Below are 23,341 nucleotides of genomic sequence, written 5' to 3' on the forward strand. Positions count from 1 at the left end.
TGAGGGAAAAAGAATCCCCAGCAACGAAGAAGAGAAAGAAATTATAATGTTGAATATAAAAATGGCGAGGTGGGGGAAAATCCTAATTTTGGCTCACTTATATCACAACACGTGCCATAATTGCTCATGAAGAAGCATACATGGCATTCATCTGCAATATTGCAGAATAAGTAAAAAATTCACAGAAAAATGAATGAAATTTATATAAATATATAAAATTTGACGCCGTCAGCAACACTCTGTTACAATACAACTTTGGAAGTTCCAAAAGCCGCTGCGCGCTTACGCACGGTTTTTCCAACGCACCACCACCAACCTTAGAAACTATCAAATAAGGAAAACAAAGAAGCCGCGTTGACCAAGAACGCGCTTTTTCAAACGGCAAGGTTTGTTCCCGCGTCCGAGACGATTGCACCTACTAGAGAGAGCCAGTCTCGGAAATTCCGAGTCTTTCGACCTTGTTCTCTTCCGCTGTTTATTTATTTATTATGCCTTTATAATGGAAGCCAGGCGAGGGGATTCTCTCTCTTTATCTCACACTTATCTTTTTCTCCTTACCCAGATTCTCTCTGCCATCTCTGTCAATTGTATTCTCTCTGCCAATCATGCCTTCTGTAAGTTCTGTTTTTTATCCTCTTTTCTTCTTCTTTCCTAATATTCTCTGTTGGGTCAACTGCATTTGTTAAAAATTGATCCTTTTTTTTCATTCTGCAATGTTTTTAATTAATGGTGCTCTGCTTTTCTTCTCTCCCTGTTGCAAACTTTCCCTCGCTTTGTTTGGCTTAACTTTTATGTGCTAACCAACCACCACTTGTTCTATCATGTAATTTGCTGATAATTATTACATTTGCTACATAATTTTGCAAATTGCAAAAAGATTATTGCTTTTGTGGTATAGGAAATTGTTATCACATGACAGGAAGGAATGACATTGCTGCTGCTTGACAAGGCCATGCCTCTAGGCTCAATGGTTCAATGGTTAATGGTAGTTTGTTTGGTTTATTTATTTGCAGTATGAGAAGGCCATGCCTCTAGGCCGCCCTCTACCAAAATTTGGCGACTGGGATGTCAACGACCCTGCCTCAGCTGAAGGATATACTGTCATATTCAACAAGGCCAGAGATGACAGAAGGTCTGGCGCTAGAACTCCATTGATTCTGGCAGCACCAGACAAATATGATGCCCGTAAAAAGGAGGACAAATATAAGTACCCCAAAAAGGTATGCATGCCTAATTATAGGTTTTAGTGAACAATGTGTTGGTCTAATTAACCTATTGAATTGAATCTCAACTGTAAATTACATTTTGGATGCAGAGCAAATGGCTTTGCTGTGGTTAAGACAAGAAAGAGAGCGAGAGATGTTCTTGTTTTTCTCCTTCCCCATTTATTTCCTTTAAATATTGATTGTTTGGCTGTTTTTTTTCTTCAAGGACAATGATGTACATTGAAGATTGAGTAATAAAATTCTAATATATTTTTTTGGGTTGCCCAATCTCTTCTTGATGCAACTTAAATTGGGTGTGGCTGAATGATCTGAAATAGCCAATATGGGCTCAAATTGGTTAATCTAAACTTAATTTGCACTTACTTGGAAGCAGTAGCAGCTATGGTTTGATTAGCACACGATTAATTTCACGCAAGACCACCATTCAACGATTTCTATAACCAGAGAAAAATGAAAAAGAAATAAAAACTATTATCAGTCCGTTCTCTTCTGTTCTGTGCGTCTTTTAAGACAGTGATCCGATGGATTTCTAACAAGCCACGTGTACACTTGCACACTTTTTAAGTCTTCGATTTTGTCCACGAAAGACCGCAGATGTTACCTTGTGTTCCCTTCTGGTCAAACATTATGTGGGAATGCCATTCTGCCATTCTCGATTGAACTCCCCTCTGGACCCAGAAAAGGACACACCTTGAAGTTGATGCCTTGGGATGGCGGGCGTCCTAAATTCTTCTAATTTCAGATCTTAAAACGTACTGGGTGAACCCAAAATTCCTCAAATGCAAAGAAAATGGCAAGCTGTGCAGTGTATGGTGGCTGTGCCAGCGACTACATAGCCATCGCTATATCTGCCGTCTTTTTCATTTTGTAAGTTTTTTTTTTCTTGTTCTAGTGGGTCTCCATCTGATTAAATCATCACAGTTCAATGGGTTTTCTTGGTTGTTTGCAAATGAGTTTTCTTTGGGCTTCTGAGGTCTGATGGTTTTAATGATGGGAAATTTGTTTCGATGAAATCTTATAACATGTTGCTTGCTGGGTGTCTGTTTGAGTTTATGTCTCTGAGAGAATTTCAGTTCAAACAAAAGATTTAAAATTTCCATGTGAAATTTACTGGTAGAGTATCCAAATTTGTGGGCAATCACACTGTCCTTGTATCCTTTAGCTTTCTCTGATTAAATAAGTCTGGAAAGAACTATAATTTGATTCTCAAAGTTTGATAAGCAAAATTCTTTGACCTCATTGTTCCCACATGATGTTCAAAGGTATTAAAATATCGTCCTAAGTTGTACTATTCTGATGTGGAAAACCATGTCAAACCAATTAAGACTAAGGTATTAGTTACTGCTGATTTGTTTTCTCATGTGGTCTGAGTTATTCTCTGATTATTATCCTTTTCCGCTGAAAAACCTCTCTCAATAGACTAACTCTGATTCTTTCCTATTGGCCACTTTGTTTCTTTCAGGCTTCTTTCGCGGTTAATCTTGCCCTTTGCCATTCACAAGATTCCTCTACCGAAACGCAGTAGCTTTTGGATTCCAGTTATTCAAATTTTTGCCAGCTTCAACCTTCTGTTGTCAATTGTGGTACATCATAGATTTATATGTTCAATAGTCCATAAATAATGTTATTGATAACTTAGATCACTATAAGTTGTGTTATGGGGATCTATGGTTAACATTAAAAGCACAGCATGTTTTATGCAGATGTCTGTCAATTTTCTGAAATTCGAAAAGAGACATTGGTGGCAGTCTTGCTATGCGTGGGCAGGTTGTTCACTGCCTTTATCATGACTCGTACATTTAAAGTTACTCATTCAGTTTCTTATTTGCGAATGCTTCTAGTTTTGTGTACTATTTAAAGTATCTTTTGCTTTCAGTCTGGATTGAAGCTCCACTTGGCTTTGGTTTATTACTGAGCTGTCGCATATCACAGGCCTTCCAGCTGTATTACATTTTTGTCAAGTAAGCAAACGTTTTACATAGTTGAGAATTTAAAATTAGATTGTAAATCTCAATATTACAATTGGGCTGCAACTCATCAAGTATATCAGACATTTAAGCTGCTGGACATTCTCTATATTAACTAAAACCAATTCAGAAAGATATTTAGGTTGCATTTGTATTGGACTATTGTGGATAACCTATGTGCTCCACTTATGTGCAATCAATCTTTCAGGAGGTGTCTACCACCAATCAGATCTTATATTTTCCTTCCACTAATTCTCTTGCCATGGATTGCGGGGGCTGCACGTAAGAGTCTCTGAAATAATTTATACTTCGGATATCCACTCCAATTGCCTGTTACCCAATGTCTCTTGTATGTTTTATAGTTATGCATATCAAGAAGCCTCTAAATTATCGATGCCACATGGGGACTCAGTGGATCATCCCAGTTGTGTCCCTTCACGCAATCTATGTTGCCATTTTGGTTGGGTTCACGGGGGCTGTTCGGCATATAGAGTTCAGGTTTGATGAACTTAGAGACCTCTGGCAGGGAATACTTGTCTCAGCCTCTTCTATTGGTACACCACTGTGATCTTCTTTTGGTTTACTCAGAAATGATATACTTAGATTTTTCCAATCACGGGGCTGTAATTGGTTCTACACCACTGTGGTCTACAGCTTGTTGACCCTGCTTTTAATTGGTTCTCCTTATTGCTTCCAGGAGTATGGGTTGCTGCTTACATTTTGAATGAAATTCATGATGATATCTCATGGCTTCAAGTTGTCTCTAGATTTACGCTCTTAGTTACGGTATGATTTATCCTCTGGTAGTACTTTTGCATATTTTGAACTGGTATAGAAGTCTTCCAACTTGTGTGTTTTGCTAACATTTATAAGGTATATATTACAGGCAAGCATTCTTGTATTATCTTTCTTTTCGATATCAAGTTCACAACCTCTTCTATCGCAAATCAGCTTGAGGAAAAGGGAACCCCTAGCATTTGAGACAATGGGTCAGGCTCTGGGTATACCTAACAGTGGACTACTATTACCAAGGGAACCAGCACCAGTGATAGACCCTAATGAGCCACTTGATAAACTGCTTATGAACAAAAGATTCCGTCAGTCCTTCATGTCCTTTGCAGACAGGTATTCTGTTCTTCCCTGAGTTTCATATTTTGAAAATACATTTGCGAGGTTAACTTTTATGCAGAAACTACCCTTGAGTACAGAAGAAGACTTTCTCCAGAAGCTAACTGAAAATGCTTTTTATCCAGACAAATGGAACCTTCAAAGATCGTTTATTAATTTATCACAAACTTCCAGTGGGATCTATTTTTCTTTAGGGACTATTGAGATAAGAAATAACATAATTGATTGTGTGCAACATAATGTATTTATTTTATTCTATTTTTTCTTCTTAATCACAGTTGTTTGGCAGGGGAGAGTGTGCATTTTTACGAGGAAGTGCATGAACTTGGTAAGATACCAGTGGATGACCCTGTAAGAAGGATTTACATGGCACGACATATCATCGACAAGTACATAACTGCAGGTTTGTGGTTTCGTCAATAAGAACCTTTATTTTAAGTGTGTTGCTTAAGGATATGCATAATGCATTACCTTCAACCTTAGCCTCACCCTAGCTAGGAGTTAAGTCTTGTAAGTGTGTTGGGCATGTCTTTCAATTTTCATGATACAGGTGCAACAATGGAGGTGAACATTTCTCACCGAAGCAGGCAAGCGATTTTGACTACTTCCAATCTGGCACAGCCAAATCTGTTCAATGATGCATTGAATGAGCTGATACAGTTGATGAAAATGGTAGGATGAAATTTTCTGGTTCCCAAACTTGTATTTGTTTTTTAACTGACTGGATTGATTTCTAAGCTCTTCTTTTTCTTTCGTTTTTTACCCTCTTGCTGAAGAACTTGGCAAACGATTACTGGTCATCCACTTACTTCATGAAGTTCAAAGAAGAAGCCAGTTTGAGATCGCATGAGCTACAACAGATGACAAGTTGGAACTCTCCCACTCCCAGGTTGAGTTCTGTACGTGGTGTCGATGATCCATTTCACCAAGAACAAGAACCATGACTTTGTCCTTTACTCGCCATATCAAAATAAAAATGTGTTTGATTCGCAGACGGGCTTAATTAGCGTCACTTGCGTACATAGGAACTTTTTCACATATTATTGAAATGACAAGAATTAGAGAGGTAAACTATTTCCAACCATTCAAAATCTCAAAACGGATTTGTCTCAAAACTGACATCCCATAAACTTTTATAGATGGGCTTCACTATCTTTTGAAGTCTTTTTTAATTCATGACATTTTCGATCTGTATTTAACATTTTGCATTTCACGTTTAGAAGTTACGAAGAGAGAGCATGAGAACTTTATCCCAGTATCCAAGTTCAAGTTTCAGGATAAGGGAGATGTTAAATATAAGAAAAATGCCAGGCAAAATTGACATCAAAGCTCAAAATGATAAATGAGATTAATTTATAGCAGTTCGGTTGGAACAACTTCTGCTGTTAAATAATACTATTCACCAAACACCTAACCGAAATTAAAAAGGAAATAACACAACTCCAACACCTAACTGTAATTTTAGAAAAGAGCCCGTTAACTTGACGGAAAAAGAAAGAAGAAATTAAAAGCCCTGTCCCAAAAGAGAAGAGAGCAGGTTCTGTCCTGTCCAGACGACAACAATAAAGCTTGCTACTGTATTAGTTGTTAGCTGTCAATTCAATACTCTTTATGGTGTTCATCTCCCCAACGTGACTGGGATCGAACTGCGTCAAAATTGCCCCAAGTAAATGCAAACCATGCCCTTTTCAGCAGCAGCGTGGCCTCACAATATTCACAAGATCTCAGTAATTAAAACTTGCCATTCTTCTGCTCACTTTCATCCCTTTAAATTAACAGTTAAACTAACAGATAAAAAGATCAAATTTCCTAAATCAAACTCTTAAACTTTATACATAACACAAACATACTCTCTTTCTCTCTCTCATCATAAATGATCACCCCATAATAATTAAGCGCTTATTCTATTTCTCCTTCCAAACTCCCCATAATAAAGCATTCTAAATCTCCCACAACAAGTCCTCATCTTTCTACCCAAAATTCCAAAAAAAAAAAAAATGGTACCTTCTTCTTCATGCATTCATCACCTAACAAACCAACCCATCTGGCTTCTCCTTCTCTCATCTCTAGGTTTCTTCATCTTTCTCAAACAAGCCACCTCTCTGGCCAACTGGGTTTTCATCGTCCTCCTCAGACCCCCTAAAAACCTCAAAAGATACGGCTCATGGGCTATGGTCACCGGCGCCACCGATGGCATAGGAAAAGCCTTCGCCTACCAACTTGCCCAACAAGGCCTCAACTTAATCCTAGTCAGCCGCAACTCGGCCAAGCTCAAATCAGTCTCGAAAGAAATCCAAGCAAATTATCCCACCACCCAAATAAAAACCATCGCCTTCGACTTCTCCGTCGGTAGCTTGGGTGGTATGAATGAGCTGCTAGAGGAGGAGATCAGAGGGCTGGACGTCGGCGTTTTGATAAACAACGTTGGGGTGACGTACCCAAGTGCTAGATTTTTGCATGAGGTGGATGAGCAAGTGTGGACGAATGTGGTAAAGGTGAATGTGGAGGGCACAACCAGAGTGACCATGGCGGTTTTACGAGGAATGGTTGAGAGGAAGAGAGGTGCCGTTGTCAATATTGGGTCCGGCGCAGGCATTGTCGTGCCCTCACATCCTCTCTTCACCGTCTACGCCGCTACCAAAGCGTAAGCATACATTATTATAGGGGTAAATAATTAATTAATTGGTTAATTGGGTTTTGTATGTGTAAATAATCAATTAATTGGATTGGTTTTTTTATTAAAGGGTGAAATATTTCTTTCGTCACACAAAATTTCAACTTAGTCACTTAGAAAAAAAATAATTAGTGTATAACTCAACATTTACAATTTATAGACGTATCATTATTTTTCTTTAAATAAGTCCCGTCCGATGGAAATGTTTGGTTATAAAGTGAATATTGGCTTCTTCCCTTTTTTCTTGGTAACCAATTTGTGAAAAATTTAATAACCAAAAAGATATTTTATTATATTTTAATGTCACTCTCCTAGTTTACTTAACGAAAAAAATAACGCATGTTTATAATAAGAGCATATCTCTAAGGAAAATGTTAAATATCAAACATTGTAAATTTGAATTTGATGACTTATATGTTAAGAGAGTTTTACATTCCACCGACATGTCAAATTAAAATATTACTATATTACATAGTTTTTTTTTTTAGTGTGATACACAGTATTTATTGGTTTATTACTTTCTAGGCACATTAATTGAAAATAATAATAAAATAATAAAATAACATCACAAAGTCAGAGAGCCAAAAATAATAGCATGAGAGATAAATGTTATTCCACCTAGAATTTAACATTTTGGTTAGAGCAAGTCTTATCTATTTTTTCTACATGCTAAAAGTGTTATGTTGAATTTAACATCTTCTTTGGAAATGCTTTTAAGAGCATCCACAATAGGCTCCCTAAACCACTTCTTTAAACAAATTTTGAAAAGGATTTGAAAAAATACAACTCCAATATGCTCCCTATCCACCTCATAAAATAAGGAGATCTCTAGGAGCTCCTAAATCTGAAGAGAGAGAAAGGACTCTTAGTGGCTCCCTATAATTTAATGTTGCTTTATTTAATGAGTATTTCAAACCTTTAATTTATGTTTATTATTTTTTAATAGAGATGGATCAATTAAAAAAGAGTTATAACATTTATGACTCCCTAAATTAAAGAGTATAATTGGAATTTAAATTTTATAGAGAGCTCCTAAAATAATTTTTATATATTTTTAAAAAAAATATGATTGTAGATATTCTAAGTAAATTAAATTTCATATTTATTTAACCCTATGCAGTTATGTGGACCAATTGTCAAGATCCCTCCACGTGGAATATAAGCGTTATGGCATTGATGTGCAGAGTCAGGTGCCTTTATACGTAGCAACAAAGCTGGCGTCAAAGGTGGCATCCATCGAGAGGTCATCTCTATTCATACCCACGCCACATGCGTATGCCAAAGCAGCGATTCGGCGCATTGGGTATGAGGCCCGCTGCACACCGTTTTGGGCTCACTCTCTTCAGTGGTGCTTGGGGAGCTTGGTCCCTGAGTCTCTTCTTGACGCTTGGCGCCTCTCTATTGGCTTGAAAAGAAGGGCCAAGCTACACCATGCATAACTAGCTAGCTAGCTATTACTACTAATTTCTATGTTGTTTCTAGGGAGACTTTGGAAAAGTCCAAAGGAGAGAGAAAATTTTTAAAAGAAGCCAAAATAGACAAAATTGCCCTTATTTTTTTTTTTGATTTCCTAAGGAATCCTTTACATTTGCATGTCTTTGGTTTGACAGTTGAGAGGTTTTTCTGTCTTTTTTGAAAAAGCTTTGGCTTTTTCCAAAAGTGAAAGTTTTTTTATGGGTAAAACCTAAATTTACTTTGTTTCTATATATATAAAGGCCAAATTTGAAATTAAAATATCAGATTATTGCAACTCTTTTTAATTATGTATTGCCTTTAGTTGTTATGGAAGCCTATTTTCCAATCTCCGTATTTGTTTATTTGCTAGTTTTTAGTTATTTGGAGTGAGGGAGGGGAGGTTTGTGATAAAATAGTAGTTATTAGTAATGGTGCTCCTGCGATGCTGTGAGTTTTAAAACCATGTGAAATGTGTACAAAGTCGTGAAAATATGTAGGAAAGATGGTACTACTTATATAGACATAGAAATCTAAATAATGGCATCATGCTTTGTTTAGCAACAAGTTTATGTTACAAAAGAAAGACTAATAACATCTTTTATATGCTGATTGTCATGTTAAAATATTGACCATATTTTAATAAACCAAGCACCAATCAAAACAGTAAAATATTAGCAGTTTTGAGCTGCTTATTGTTCAAAAGAGTTTGGACATGTTTTTATATATATGCTATTGGATGGTGGAAGGGGATTTTTCTGCCTTGATGTCTGTTGGAAGGAGATCTTTCTCTTGCTGGCTCTGCTGTGGAGGTGGTTTCTGTTCTTTCTTGTCCTTTGCAGTGGTTTTAACTCTATTGGTACAAATTTGAAAAATGGCAGGTGCTAGTGTAGATAAATGAAATTTTTTGAGTGAAGATAATAACTATTATCATAGAATTAAGTTCAAAAATCCAACATGACAAACAACAGCTAAAATAAAAATAGACATTAAATCATGTAAACCACGCTAATTCATAGCTATGACTAATTTTCAATAAGATTTAGCATAAAACAAATACATATTAAATGCAATAACAAAAAATTGATATGATCAAAATAAATATATGTTCAATAACATAATTAAAAGTGTATCTATTCAAGTTGTGCCCTACGATCCTTAAGAGAATTAAAATCTTTTGTTATTACATCTGAATCGATACTGTCAGCAAGTTCTTTTTCAATGTAGATAATCATAGAATCTGCTAGAAACTCATTCTCTATCTTGTTGCGAAGAGCTGTTTTAACATGTTTCATAAGTCTCTTTTGAGTAATGTGAAGAGTAAGGTTAAGGACTTTACCTTTACTATGCGTATTAACGATGGAATTCTATTTTAGTAGAACATAAGTAGAACACAGCAGCAGGTATTCTTTTGAACCCCTAGGTTTTTTTTTTTTGGTCATGGAACCCTAGGACTAAGTGTCATATATATGCTTCTTTTTTTGGATTGAATAGGAATTCCCAGTCTCGCTTTTATTCAACGATACATCTCAAACTTAGCAAGGCGGTGTCAACCGTTCAATCGTCTTATGAAAAAGGATGTCATGTTCATTTGGGATAAAGCTTGTCACAATGCCTTTGAAAGCTTAAAAAAGTACTTATCGAGTTTACCACCATTAGGAGCTTCTATTCCCGGCAAGCCACTCGTATGTACATTGTAGCTCAAGACAGATCAATCGAAACCCTTTTGGCTCAAGAGAATAAATCACATAAAGAGCAGGCACTCTACTATCTAAGTCGAATTCTTACTGGTCCCGAACTAAACTGCACGCCTATAGAAAAGACATGGCTTGCACTTGTTTTTGCTATTCAAAAGTTAAGGCACTACATGCAAGCGTTCACAGTTCATCTAATTGCATGAGTTGACCAACTGAGGTATGTTATGTCAAAACCAATCTTGACAGGGCGTTTGGCCAAATGGACGTTACTTCTTAATCAATACAAAATCATCTACACTCTAGCAAAGACGGTTAAAGGTCAAGCTGTTGCAGACTTTCTAGCAGATCATCGAATTCCAAGAGACTGGGAAATTTCAGATGACTTAACCTATGAACAAGTCTTATTCGCTGACTTTTTCCTACTTGGATAATGTTCTTTGACGGATCGGCTCGTATAGATGGGCAAGGGCTGGCGTAGTCTTTGTATCATCTGAGAGACACATACTACCATATTCATTATGCTTAAATGTGCTTTGCTCAAACAATGTGGCAGAATACCAAGTTTTGATCATAGGCTTGCAAATGGCTATGGAGATGAAGATATCAAGCTTAGAAGTGTATGGTGACTCCATATTAGTGATCAACCAGCTATTGACCCATTACGAGGTTAGGAAGGATGATTTGATTCCATACCACCAAATGGCCACGTGGTTACTTGAAAAGTTTGACTTCGTGACGCTAGAACATATACCAAGAAAGGATAACGAAATGGTGAATGCCTTAGCCAATCTTGCTGCCATGTTGGTGTTGGCATTGACAAAAGATGAAGCAGTGTATCTTCTAGTTTGCTATCATTGGGTCATGCCATTAGCACTTGGAGCATTGCAAGAAGGAGTCAACGTTATCTCAGTGTTTTCTATTGACGTTGACGACTTGAGACAACCTGTAATTGATTATCTTGAACATGGGAAACTTCCTGATAATTCGAGACATCGATCAGAGGTACAGCGTCGAGCACACCGCTTTATTTATTACAAAGAAATTCTCTATTGTCACTCATTCAAATACGTGTTTCTAAGATGCTTGGCAAAAGAAGATGCATCCAAAGCAATGAAGGAGGCTCACTCATGTGTTTGTGAAGCTCATTAATCGGGACCAAAGCTATATTTTCAAATAAAGAGGATGGGCTACTATTGGCCGACTATGGTTAAGGATTGCATGGATTATGTGAAGAAATGCCAGACATGTCAATTCCATGCCAACTTTATACAGCAGTTGCCGGAGCCGTTGCCTCCCACAATTACTTTTTGGTCATTTGATGCGTGGAGTCTTGATGTGGTGGGATTAATAGCACCCAAATTTTCTGACGATCATTCTTAGGTCCTTGCAGCCACATACTACTTTTCAAAATGGGCAGAAGCTGTGCCTCTAAAGGAAGTGAAGAAAAAAAAACGTAGTGAGCTTTATCAAAATGAGCATTATTCATTGATATGGTGAGTCGCGTTACATCATCACAGATAATGGAAAGCCATTCTTGAACCACTTGATGGATAAACTGTGTGAAGATTTTGGTTTCAAGTAACGCAACTCTTTAATGTACAATGCCTGACCAACAGTCTCGCATAAACATTCAACAAAACTCTTTGTAACCTATTGAAGAAAGTTGTCGAAACAACCAAGAAAGACTGGCAAGATGAAGCATTGTTGGCTTACCGAACAACATATTGGACGCCTACTCAGGCTACACCATATCGCTTGTGTATGGCGTGGAAGCAGTCTTGCCACTAGAAAGTTAAATTCTATCATTAAGGATGGTCATACAAGAGGGATTGGCTGATGAAGAAAATGCGAAGGTGCGTCTCCAACAGTTGGAAGCATTAGACGAAAAGAGACTCGAAGCACAACAACGCTTAGAGGGTTATCAAGCTCGGCTTTTGAATGCTTTTAATAAGAAAGTCCGCGCTAGATCTTTTCTGGTAGGAGATCTCGTCCTTGCATTACATAGACCTATCATCACAGCACACAAAACTGGAAGTAAGTTTACTTTGAAATGGGATGGGCCCTATGTAGTACAAGAAGTATATACAAGTGGCGCTTACAAGACCGTGGCTGAGGACTGCTTAAGAGTCAATCCCATCAATGGAAAGTTCTTGAAATGATACTATATGCATAAAGTGAATACAAAGCTCTTGGCTCGCATGAGCCTAAATTGCGTACGACACCAACAAAAACCAAAAACAAAAACAAAAAGGCTCAAGCAAAAGTTCGATTGAAAACCTGAAAAGGCGATCCGAGCAAAACTTAGAGTGTATTAAAGTCCATTGAGTTGAAAACTCGAAAGGGTGGCTCAAGCAAAATTTTGGGGACCAAAAAAAAATCCTTTTGAACTACGTGATGACTTAATCCTTTTTCATCAAGGGTGCGTGGGCAGCTTGGACAAATAACTCCAAATTCAGTCACATCAAAATAAAAACAAGGGTTTCTCCATCAGTCCGAACCATTTGAAAGAAATAATGAAATATAAAAATATTTTTATTTCATTATGAAAGTTAACTAGTAAACATCAATACTTTGACCAGTTCGAAAGGAAATATGAACAAAGCAAAGAAAGTTTACAACAACAACAACAACAAAAAATGCTATTCCCAAAACAAGTATTTAAAACCATTATGCAATCTCTCAAAAAAAACTCATAGTGCATCTAAAGCCTCATCACCGGCAGCTGATAATACAGGAGCTCCTTCAACTCCAACTTATCCTCTTTCAAGCGAGTAACCTCACCATGATGATGTGAAAATTGTGCATCACTTTCCAAAAGTGATTCATTTAGTTAACGCACTCTTAATGCGTGTTGGCAGACTTAATAGACTCAAGTATGGAAAACTGATGAACCTCTTCAGCTAGAGCCAAAGCAATAGAAAGTGAAGAGTCAATAGCAGCTAAACGATTGCTTTGAACCTCTGGAGATAGCTTTTGGGAGTAAGTAGAGTGTGCAGAATAATAGTCAATTGCGGTTACCATAAGTGCATCGATCATAACTCGTAAAGATGAGACATCTGCCCCCACATTGTCAAGATTAGTAAACAACTTGCCAAGCTCATCTTTGAATGAATGAAGCCGTTCTAATGAAGCCTTCAAGATTATGCTTTTTATTTGGGTTCCTAACACGCAAACTACTTTGCAAAGGGTTTTGTCTGCGACACCTAATTTGGGTTCCCCACATCACATTTCAAAGGTAGATGCTTGATTAGCCGACTTTGATAAATGTTGTTGCACAAGCGAACCTACATTGATCGATGAATAATGGTTAAGCAGGTAGACTTCAAGATTTCTAAACATGGATAGTGACAAAGATTTGAATAATACCTTTTAGGCTAGCACCTGAACAACTTATCGGGTGCAAAGTATCATTTACCCTTTCAATAGGCAAAGGATTAAATGGCACAATGACAGGACCCGATCCAAATTCCGCTTTGGAATCCGAGTCAGACCCTGTGCGTGTCCAACACCTGGCAAATGTCGGGCACAAAAGACCTATTTGCCCTTCGATACAAAATACGATAAAATAACAAGGTTGACTTCTACAGAAAAACCGGCAGAGTTTCCCTTGTAACTGGCTCAATACCAAAACATTCACACCTGTCAAACAAGTATACATATATACAACCAACTGCCAGCATATGTATATATACATTCCAACAGTTCAAATCACAGTGTAGGGCAAAACATCAGAGCGACTACTAAATGTACAAAAGAGTGAATCTGTTTACAAAACAAATTCCTACATCAAAGAAAGGCGCGGAAGATGGGAAGTGGTCCGGTGGTGGATTCCTGTGCACGTCTACTGCCGGGGGCGCAAAACAACAAAAAAGGTGAGTGGACCCAAAAACAAAGTTTAGAAAATACTATATGAACATACTAACCCCACTGTAAAAACAGGTATGCAAACTAGCTTATTTTCTATATTTCTGAAATAAATGCATGTATATAACTATACATTTGAAAACAGTTGAAAACTATCACCTAGGTGTACCCCTATTTCCGTCAAATCCTTAGATCCGTCAATTCCTTGCATCACCATGGGTGACACATACTCGCAGGTCTCAGTGACACGAGGTCAGTCCGAGCCGCAACTCGCAGGATTCAGGGAACCGTAGTCCACCTTTATACGCATTACTCGCTCCACACGAGTTCGAGTACCAAGGAACTCGTGGGGCAACTGTCAAGCATGCTGACTAAACCGAAGGCAACATATATAAACCGAAGGCAACATTTAATAACTGGGTACAAGGTGATTTAAGAAAATATAAAGTTTTGAAGAAAATCTTGTGAATAATTAACTTTCTGTAACTTTTCAAATTCTGCTGCCATTTATCTGATAATGAACAAGAATACCGGTTCCTATATGCTTTAAAAGACATTTCACTCGGCAGCATGCCACATAAAATATTTTACATAATAAAACAGCTGATAACTGAAACTGAACTGCTTAAATTCATTTATTAAAACAAGGAGTCCACTCACTGATAGTCCGAATTCGTTGGACCTCTTGAAGGTCCCTCCTGCGGGTCAACTGGTGCCCAGGTGCCTGATTCAATGACCATAATATTCTATTAATACAATATAGTATTAAATTAAAAACCCAACCCCCGGCTCCTAAAAGTACGTGCGTCAATTTAAAGTGATCCCTATGCCCATAACCGCTTTCCTTCCACGTGGGATAGTTTAGCAGTATCTTGGGACTCAAAAAGCGCTAAAGTCCAAAAAGTCAATCCGGAACCCCACGGGTACAATATGATCCGGATGCCTCCAGAAGGTCCAATATATTTAGGACACATGTCCTGAGGGTATTGGTGTCAATCGGACGGTTGGATTAATCACGATCGTGTAATCGCATAATTTCTAAACCTTAGCCTTAGGGTTCGCGTTTTCGGAGTATCCGAGATCCGATTCACAATCCGTCGAATCCTACACGTTTCTAAAATTATCTGAAACAACATATCTAAAATTGATTACGATCCAACGGCTCAACAGTATTGAACTCGATAATCGCACAATATGGAAAATCCGTTCGAGGCTCAAACGGTATCCAAATTGAGATCCGCAAATTCCTATGCGCTCGTGACGACCTAAGGATCGCATCAGAACACAGTGTCATGGCACCACACTCGCCCACGCGCCGCCGCACAGGGCGGCAGCGGTGGGTGTCCAAAGCGATTACACATCGCCGGAAAATCTCAAAACCAAGGCTCCAAACTCCTATCCTAGGTATAACACCATATTTGGAACCACTTTTGTTCTTGGACCAACCCCAAAAACTGACCGGAAGTGGCCGAACGCGGAGGCCGAAAATCAGCCGAATTTCAATTTACAAATTGGGCAATCTACGGCTAAAATTGATAAAAACCTATCCAAGCATCAACTAGAGCACGAAAAATAGATGAGAATCCATACCTTACTCGAAAGATTTGGAGGAGAATTGAAGGAGAACGAAGGGTTTGAATTTCTGTCAACACTGATCGGTTTTCTTCAGTTTCCGGCCAGCGCCGGCGGTTCCACGGGCGGAGATTGGTCGGGAAGGGAAGAGGAGATGGTGGCGGTTCAAACGGCACCGGTCTCGTCGCCGGCGGTGGTCTGTGGCGGCGATGGTGATCGAACAAAAACACGGTCGGGGGAGGGGGTTTGCGACGGGAGGGAGAGAGAGAGAGAGAGAGAGAGAGAGAGAGAGAGATGAGGTTTTTATAAAAATTCTGATTTCCAATTTACCGTTTTGCCCCTCGTGAAATTTCAATCGTATTTTCTTCGTTAAAACTCTGATTCGAGCTTACTTCATGGCTATGAACTCGTGTCGTCGTGCTCTACGCAACGGTGTATGTGGAATTGTCAAATTCCTTTTCGGTCAAAAAGTCAACTAGTCAAAGGGCAAAATTGTCTTTCCGCATAATAAATTACTAATTAAATATGAATTTTAGGTTTGGGTCTTTACACACAAGCTCAGACACAGTAAGAACATGATGCAAGATTTCTCCCGATTAAAAAAAGGCATAAGGTGAAATAAATTTTGTACCTCGTCTATTAGAACTGGTTGCGAAACATCAGACGAATCACAAATAAAAAAGTGTCATCGAGCGGGTATGCCATGTCCATATCGCAATAGAGAGATCCGACACTTGTCTTCTTATGCTTGAAGTTGACTTCACCGTATTCATTGCTACTTATATATCCTCGCTTCAAATTACGAATTCGTTAACAGAAGGGGAATGAAATCTTCATGTGAATCTTCTACACTTTATGTTTCTCCTAAATCATTAGGGACCCAGGTTGGAGGAACATCAATTGGCAGTGGGTGTTGAACTCGAGGCGTGGGAGTAGTAGAACTACCTTCAACTTCTGGATGAGCTCTGTGCGCTTTACCACGTATGGATTTATTATGAACTAAAGTTCTGTTGTCTTGAGACTTAAAAGATTTTGGCTGAGATAACGACGACGACTTGCCTACAGTTGAGATTGTCTTTGACTTTGTTGATTCAAAGTGATGCACCTTTGACCACCAAACAACATAATCAAAGGTGACTTCAAATTCCTGGATATTGTCCTTAGCAAGTAGGGTTATTGTAGATGCAGTGCCAACATTTAAGCATGACTTCCAATGTGAATAAACAGATAACACAGTCCCATTCTGGATGTCATCTTTAAGTTGCTTTATTGTGTCTTTTATTTTACATTCATTGGCATAATGACCATTTTTTTACATTTCCAGCACTCAACTTTTCTTTTATCTGTATTTTTCTTAAAGTTACTTTTCTTGTCTTTTCTGGGGGCTTTTGACCAGTTTTTTCTCGGTTTAAATTTTCTTTTACCATAAAATTCATCATTATGTCTAGAGGACTGTTCTCTGCATGAGTAATGTCTACGTTTACTAGTTTGTCGGTCATTGAACCTGGTCTTGACTTTTCTAGATAGGGGAATAGAAGCTAGACCATATTGTTTGCAAAAGTCTCCTAGTTCATATTTGGCTGAATTTCTTTCTGACTAAATTTGTTTACCTATTTTCATATCAATACACATTTTCATTCCCACTTGGTTAATTGTACTAATAATATTACCGTAGGTTAGACTATCAAAATCTATATGGTCTTGGCCATTACTTAAGACTATTCGTATTTTATGGGTAAACAGATTGGGAAGACCGTTAATGATTTTTTTTATTTTTTTTCCAGAATGGTTGATTACTAACATCTCTTAACATGACTCTAGAAATAAAGACATCTTTATACCATCTGAAATCACTTAGTTTGGGACATCTAAGGTTACTAAGTTGGTTATGAATTCTGGCTGTTGTGTTACTAGGTGTTCCTATGAAATGTTCGATAATCGTATATAATAAGGTATTGACTCCGTCTTCTATGCCTTTTCCTAGTCGTTCATCAAAAATAGGGAGACCTTCTTCATTTAATTCGACTGCATGTGTGATATGTCGTTTTGACTCTTCAGTTAAATGTTTATCCCACCAAGAACGTAGGGTTCCAGTGAATCCAGTTTCTAACAAAGGAACAATTTCTGACAGCCTTAAATTGTGATTGGTGATGTAACTATTAGCTACCATAGACATATGTTGAAGTTTATTTAGAATTCCTTGTTCGGAAAGGCCATCAATATTCCATTTGTATAATTTATCGGATGAGACTGAGAATTGACTTTGATAATTTCTTTCCTCAAACTGAATGTGTGGAGGGGTTGGTTTGGGATACCAATTTTTTTTTAGACTAGTAGGATTGACTTTGTTCCTTAATCTATTAAGCTTCAGATTATTATCTATTTCTACATTTTTAAAGGCATTCTCAATTTTTGAGATATTACTAGAACTTGTTTCAATACTAGTGATAGACTCGGTGTCAGACAAATTGGCTAGAATGGAGGATTCTAAGACCTTAAGACCAGAAGGTTCAGGTTTTCTTTGACTGGAGTTAGTTGTTCAAGCATTTCTTCAATTTTCTCCATTGTGGGACTTGACTTGAGAGTGGGGTTTTCCTTTAGATCTAGGAATTTTACTAAAGGTATTTCTTTTTGAGACTTAAGGGATATCTGTTGAGGGACTATTTTGTCAATCTTCGTTTCTATTTTATCCAATTGTTTTCCAATTACTATTAGTATTTGGTTTGTATAATTATTTTTCTCAACTAATTTTTTTATCATTTTGTTCAGGGAGTTTAAAAGGACTGGCAGTGATTTTAACATTTTTATGATCAATGATTATCGTTTCTGCTGGAGGATGACTGGCTGTGGCTTCGGTGTTATTTTCTCTTTTCCATTTTTCTTGTGTTAAAGTTCTTAATTCTTTGGCCATGTAGTGGCTTTCAAAAAAATCAAGATAAAAGATTTCTGACTTAGTATTTTTCATAAAAATTTTCTATTCATTAAAGATTTGCTATCTTTGTTCTTTATTCGGGTAGACCGTGTGGTAGTTATTCATTCTTTCTAAATTTTCTGGGGCATTTAAATGTTTGTCTAAAATTTTTCAATGAATTTTAAATTCTTTGTTAAGGGTTCGTAATTGATTATCTACTAGAATGGCTTCGGCTTCGAAATCAGTTTGTGTAGGGGAATTTGGGGAATCTGATTTTTCATCTTCTTTGACTGGTTTCTTACCATAACAAGGATGGTTGACCTGGGAGGTTTTTCTTAAAGATTCTAAGATTAAATCAATTAACGTTTTTTCTAACTCTAGGTCTCTTTCCAGAGTAGAGGAGGAGGCTGCAAAGGAATGTCTGGCAAGCATATGTCTAAGGGATTGACCAAGTGTTGGGAGCTGTTGTATTTGGACCGAGGACTTGTGGGTTAATTTTCAAAATTTATCTTTACTGTACCATCTAAATATTGTTGAATATAATCTAGATTATTCAAATTATGTTGGATCGGATTGGGTTGATTTTCTATAGTTAGTCTCCAATCTAGAGGTAGGGTGACTTCTGACCATTTGATTGTATGGGGGACTCTTATATTAGCATCGGCTTTACTACTTTGAATAAGCAAAGTGTGGTCTTTTAGAGTCTTATTAAGGGCTTGAAAATTCATATTGGTTCCTGTGACTTTATAGTAAATTCTATACACCAAGGCTAGAGGTAGGGTACCTGGTTAGACTTTATATCCTGAAGTTTTTGTATTTAATGTCAGAGTTTTTAATATGTGGGGATCACTTAGGCTTACTGTGAAATCTGCGTAACAATCAAAGTAAATTGGACCATTAAACAAGCTTGACTCAATTATTCCTAGAGTGCTATCACTAAAGTTGGTGAATCTGGCATCACGAAGGCAAAGTAAAATTGAGGCATTTAGTCCTAATCTGGTAAGGGGTTTGACTGCTACTTGAATGAGGCCAATGTGAAGGAAATTGTTTCCATCACTCTTATGTTTCTTTATTGACTCAAGATTTAATAACTGACATGTTTCGTGTTCTTTACTCAAGGCATAGACTTGTTCGACTGTTTTCACATGGGTTGTACTTTTGAAACTTGAAAGTGACCATTTTTTCTTGTAAATTTCTGCACTAGGGATCTTAGGGATGTTCCAATCTTTATAGTCAATTTCATTACTAGTTTCGTATTCTATTTGTTCTTCATTGACTATTTCTAGGAGTTTGCTAATACTGGCTCTAGAACTGCTACTGTTACAAGAGTTTGTTCTAAAAAGGCGACTCATTTGGACAAGGATTATTGGTTTTCTTACAAAGGGTAAAAAGGGAAGCTAACAATCCTATAACAGGTTCAAGGATTCCTGAAGACTGAAGGGTTTTCTCTCTCTCCGCTCATGCCTCTCCCTGGAACTTATTGTTTGGGTTGAGAGAAAAGGAACAGCAAACAGGAAGACACTGAAAGGGTTACAGAATTGAGTAGCAAAACTTTAAACATAGAGTAGGATGACCAGCGACTTTGTACACAGAGAAGCAGAATTAGAATGACTCTTCAACGCTTACAACTCTGATATAAGAAGGGGATCTAGAGATAGTTATATGCATAAATAAAATCTCAAGCTTTTCTGTAAGTATTTTCATTTACGCATTACTTTTAGTTTCACATTTATTTTAAGTAATTTCATTAAGCATTTATTTTAAGTAATTTTTTGTTTGTTTTTCTGCCATTGTTTTTCCTGAAAAAATTCTCTAGTAAGGAAATCTAGGATGGAGTTCACCAAATTTGATATGAAGAGTGGATTTTGGCAAATTCAAATCCAAAAGTCAAATAGATATAAAACCGCTTTTGTAACCCAATTGGTCATTATATATATATATAAAATATTGTACCCAAAATAAAATTTTAAAAATAAACACTTCAAGTTGCACCTCCTACAAGTGACAAGCACATATCTACACTGCATCGTGAAGTGGGGGCAATTTGTAGACAAAAAATTTTGGCGAATCAAATTCCTCTAAATAAAAAAAATAATTAAGGTTTTGTGGATTAAATTACGGGCCCCATGATTAACCCACGTGGCATACGACTCATCAAGGTGACACTTGTCAACATCCGACGGAGTGCATCAAACGGTTCAAAGTGAAGATAAAATTAAAGGGAAAAATCTTCTATGATTGACTTGGATTTAAATCAAATATTAATCAAGTCAATCAATTAAAGATAATTTGGTTAAATTTCCAAATTATCGGAATTGATTTTAAATCAAATCAAAATCCCACAAAGTAAGGTCCGACAGAAGGAAAGCCATTTAGGTCAAAAATCCTGCAAGAGCCTTTAAATAGGAGGCCTCAAGACAAAGGAAAGGAGGCTTAGACAGACGAAGCACTCAGAAGAATAAGAAAACTCTTTGCATTCTTCACCCTACTTTGGAACAGCCACCAAGCACAACAAATAGGTGCCGGTTCCTCCACCCTAGAAAAATCTAATCAATAAACAAGCCTTGTGCTACCCATTTGATCAAGATCAAGTCTCTACGACCCTTGTATCAATCACAAATTTTGTTTAAACACTTTGGAGATCGAATCAGAGGATTTCATACAGAGATTGTAACCCTAAATTTCATTAATACAAATATTACTTTGTACACATGTTCTTGTCTCATTTGTCGCAGAATTTTCTTGTTTTCACACTCTTATTAACAACCCCTCCAAATACATATATTCCATGAACTAAAAGAAAAAAGTCAAAAATATTAATATGCATCTAAGCACAAACCATACATCAAATAGCTTGTCATTGGTTCAAACCACATGAGAATTACTTGTCTTTATTTACAGCCGTACAACCACATCAATTAGTTCAATCTAATCCCAACCAATTGTTAATTGATTCCACTATTACTGTTCTCTATTCACATAACGGAAAACAATGAATTGGAATTTCAGCCTAGAAACTCACCTCTTGCTTAACTTAACCAAAAACAACCACCAAACAGCTCTATCTAAAGCAGCAAAATACCACCTACAAAACATCAAAAGAAGACATGATTAAGAAAGAATAGAAGAAAAAGGAAGAAAAAAGTATAACAAAAAAATTGAAGAAGAAAACCACATATGGAAAACGCATATATCAATATATGAATCAACAAAAACGAAAACAAGATGAATCAACCAAAGAGAAATCACCTTAACAACAAAAACAATAAATCAGACACAACCCAAAATAAAACCAACAAAGTTCGAAACCTTACCCCTCTTATGGATTTTACTTGCTTGGCGTTGATCGGCACACCAACCAAGGGTTGAACTACCGTAACTCCACTCAACCAACAAAGTAAATTTCAGCAAAATTTCTCTTGCAGTTTTCAAGCCAATCATTTTCTCGCTCAATAGGGAAATAAATATGAGATAAAGAGACGAAGCACACAGACATAACTGTTTAAAGGAAAACCGATGAGATGAAGACCCAAAGAACGGTCTGATTCACAGCACGCCGCCTCAGACGCAAATCGACGGCCTCAAACAAATCTTCAACACCGAACACAGATCTCCCATCGTTGCCCCCCAACCAGTCCAACCAAGCTGGTTAGAAATGGACGACCTCTCTCTGCGAACTAACAGTCGCATCATCAAGATCAAAGGGGAAAAGGGCAAAAAAGGAAAGATAAAAAAAATTTAAAGAAGGGCAATTGGGTGATTTAACTGTGTTTCAAGAGAAAAAAAGAGGACCAAAAGTAGTAAAACGGGGGCAATTTCGTCACTCCACTATATGCTTAGGAATAGTATCTAGTTGGATTGAGCTTTAGTATATATAAATATGTGTCAAATCACTCAACTTGGTATAATGGTATTGGAGGAACTAGATTATAAGAAAGGTAGATTGATCAAAGTGAAATGTTAAACTCGATATTTTCAATGGATTAATGTTTTCTTCGAAAATAATAATATAACATATATATGTGTAATATGTTGTCAAAAGTTGAAGTTCAAACAAAAATTCACATCATTAATGCTTTCGAGTGATGGTATAGCTTCTTTTTTTTTAATTTAATAAAGGCTTATTTGTTGAAATACCCTATGTGGTTTTCAAATTGTCTCAATTTGACCCTTGACGTTTTAAATGACTCAATCTCCCTCCTAAACTTCCATTCCGTGACCGAGGTTGCCCAATTTAGTTAGTTTTCATATGAAAATTATTAATTCCAATGACGTGGCATGGATATTTTTAAAATAAATATTTTTCCTTGGAGAAATTATTTTAAATGTTTAAAAATAAATTAACTTTTTAAAAAACTTAAAAACCTAGCAGCCCCTCCCAAACCCCAGCAACCACCTTCCCCCTTCCCATTCCATTACTCTAATGTCCCACCTTTTCCCCACTCTTCTTAATGGCAAATAACTCTTAGAACACTTGAGTCTCAGAATCTGTTCTAAAACCAAAGTGCTTTTGTGACACTCTACATGTATCTTCCTAAGCTTCATGCTAATCATTCCTAATCTTCCTATCTTTCTAAGCTTCACGCTTTTCCCAGATAAGGTCTTGAGTTCAAGTCCTAGCATCTGTGTAGTGTGTGTGAGTTTATTATATTGTCGCCTCTCCATCCTTGCTCATCTCTCTCTCCCAACACTCCATAACAACAACTGCCACTCCAAATTCCAGCCTACCAACCAAGTTGCTCCACCTTCCACCACCCCAACAAACCCAATTGAAAAGGCCAAAATCTTTTTTAGATCTACTTTCTTCATATCGATGTTCATTTTTATATTTGTTAGATTAGTAACGGATC

General features: G+C 37.2%; 2 protein-coding genes and 1 long non-coding RNA gene across 6 annotated transcripts; 2 read left to right on the top strand and 1 right to left on the bottom strand.

Moving 5' to 3' along the window:
- On the top strand, nucleotides 466-5,520 carry LOC18789612 (regulator of G-protein signaling 1). 4 transcript variants are annotated; one of them, XM_020555531.1, is made up of 13 exons: nucleotides 466-614; nucleotides 1,014-1,220; nucleotides 1,316-2,093; nucleotides 2,689-2,809; nucleotides 2,930-2,993; nucleotides 3,103-3,187; nucleotides 3,402-3,475; nucleotides 3,556-3,747; nucleotides 3,891-3,979; nucleotides 4,080-4,318; nucleotides 4,600-4,724; nucleotides 4,872-4,993; nucleotides 5,098-5,520. In XM_020555531.1, the coding sequence occupies exons 3-13, from the start codon at nucleotides 2,017-2,019 to the stop codon at nucleotides 5,263-5,265; spliced, it is 1,356 nt and encodes a 451-aa protein (XP_020411120.1). In that variant the 5' UTR covers nucleotides 466-614; nucleotides 1,014-1,220; nucleotides 1,316-2,016; the 3' UTR covers nucleotides 5,266-5,520. The 4 variants fall into 4 exon arrangements, with proteins under 4 accessions (XP_020411120.1, XP_007223362.1, XP_020411121.1 ...); XM_007223300.2 differs by having other exon boundaries at nucleotides 1,014-2,093; XM_020555532.1 differs by lacking the exon at nucleotides 1,316-2,093.
- On the top strand, nucleotides 6,077-8,520 carry LOC18789804 (very-long-chain 3-oxoacyl-CoA reductase-like protein At1g24470). The gene is made up of 2 exons (XM_007223961.2): nucleotides 6,077-6,965; nucleotides 8,116-8,520. The coding sequence occupies exons 1-2, from the start codon at nucleotides 6,319-6,321 to the stop codon at nucleotides 8,432-8,434; spliced, it is 966 nt and encodes a 321-aa protein (XP_007224023.1). The 5' UTR covers nucleotides 6,077-6,318; the 3' UTR covers nucleotides 8,435-8,520.
- On the bottom strand, nucleotides 21,147-22,189 carry LOC109948411. The gene is made up of 2 exons (XR_002271031.1): nucleotides 21,806-22,189; nucleotides 21,147-21,576 (listed from the first exon to the last, which is right to left on the bottom strand). It is a non-coding gene; the product is annotated as an uncharacterized LOC109948411 (long non-coding RNA).

This window comes from Prunus persica, chromosome G1, assembly GCF_000346465.2.
Source record: "Prunus persica cultivar Lovell chromosome G1, Prunus_persica_NCBIv2, whole genome shotgun sequence".
In the NCBI taxonomy this organism is placed as follows: domain Eukaryota; kingdom Viridiplantae; phylum Streptophyta; class Magnoliopsida; order Rosales; family Rosaceae; genus Prunus; species Prunus persica.

Coding starts and splice junctions, on each gene's coding strand:
- LOC18789612 (XM_007223300.2), top strand. CDS start 2,017: ATGGCAAGCTGTGCAGTGTATGGTGGCTGTGCCAGCGACTACATAGCC. Junction 2,810..2,929: donor ACCTTCTGTTGTCAATTGTG/GTACATCATAGA, acceptor TGTTTTATGCAG/ATGTCTGTCAATTTTCTGAA. Junction 3,748..3,890: donor TGTCTCAGCCTCTTCTATTG/GTACACCACTGT, acceptor TATTGCTTCCAG/GAGTATGGGTTGCTGCTTAC.
- LOC18789804 (XM_007223961.2), top strand. CDS start 6,319: ATGGTACCTTCTTCTTCATGCATTCATCACCTAACAAACCAACCCATC. Junction 6,966..8,115: donor GTCTACGCCGCTACCAAAGC/GTAAGCATACAT, acceptor AACCCTATGCAG/TTATGTGGACCAATTGTCAA.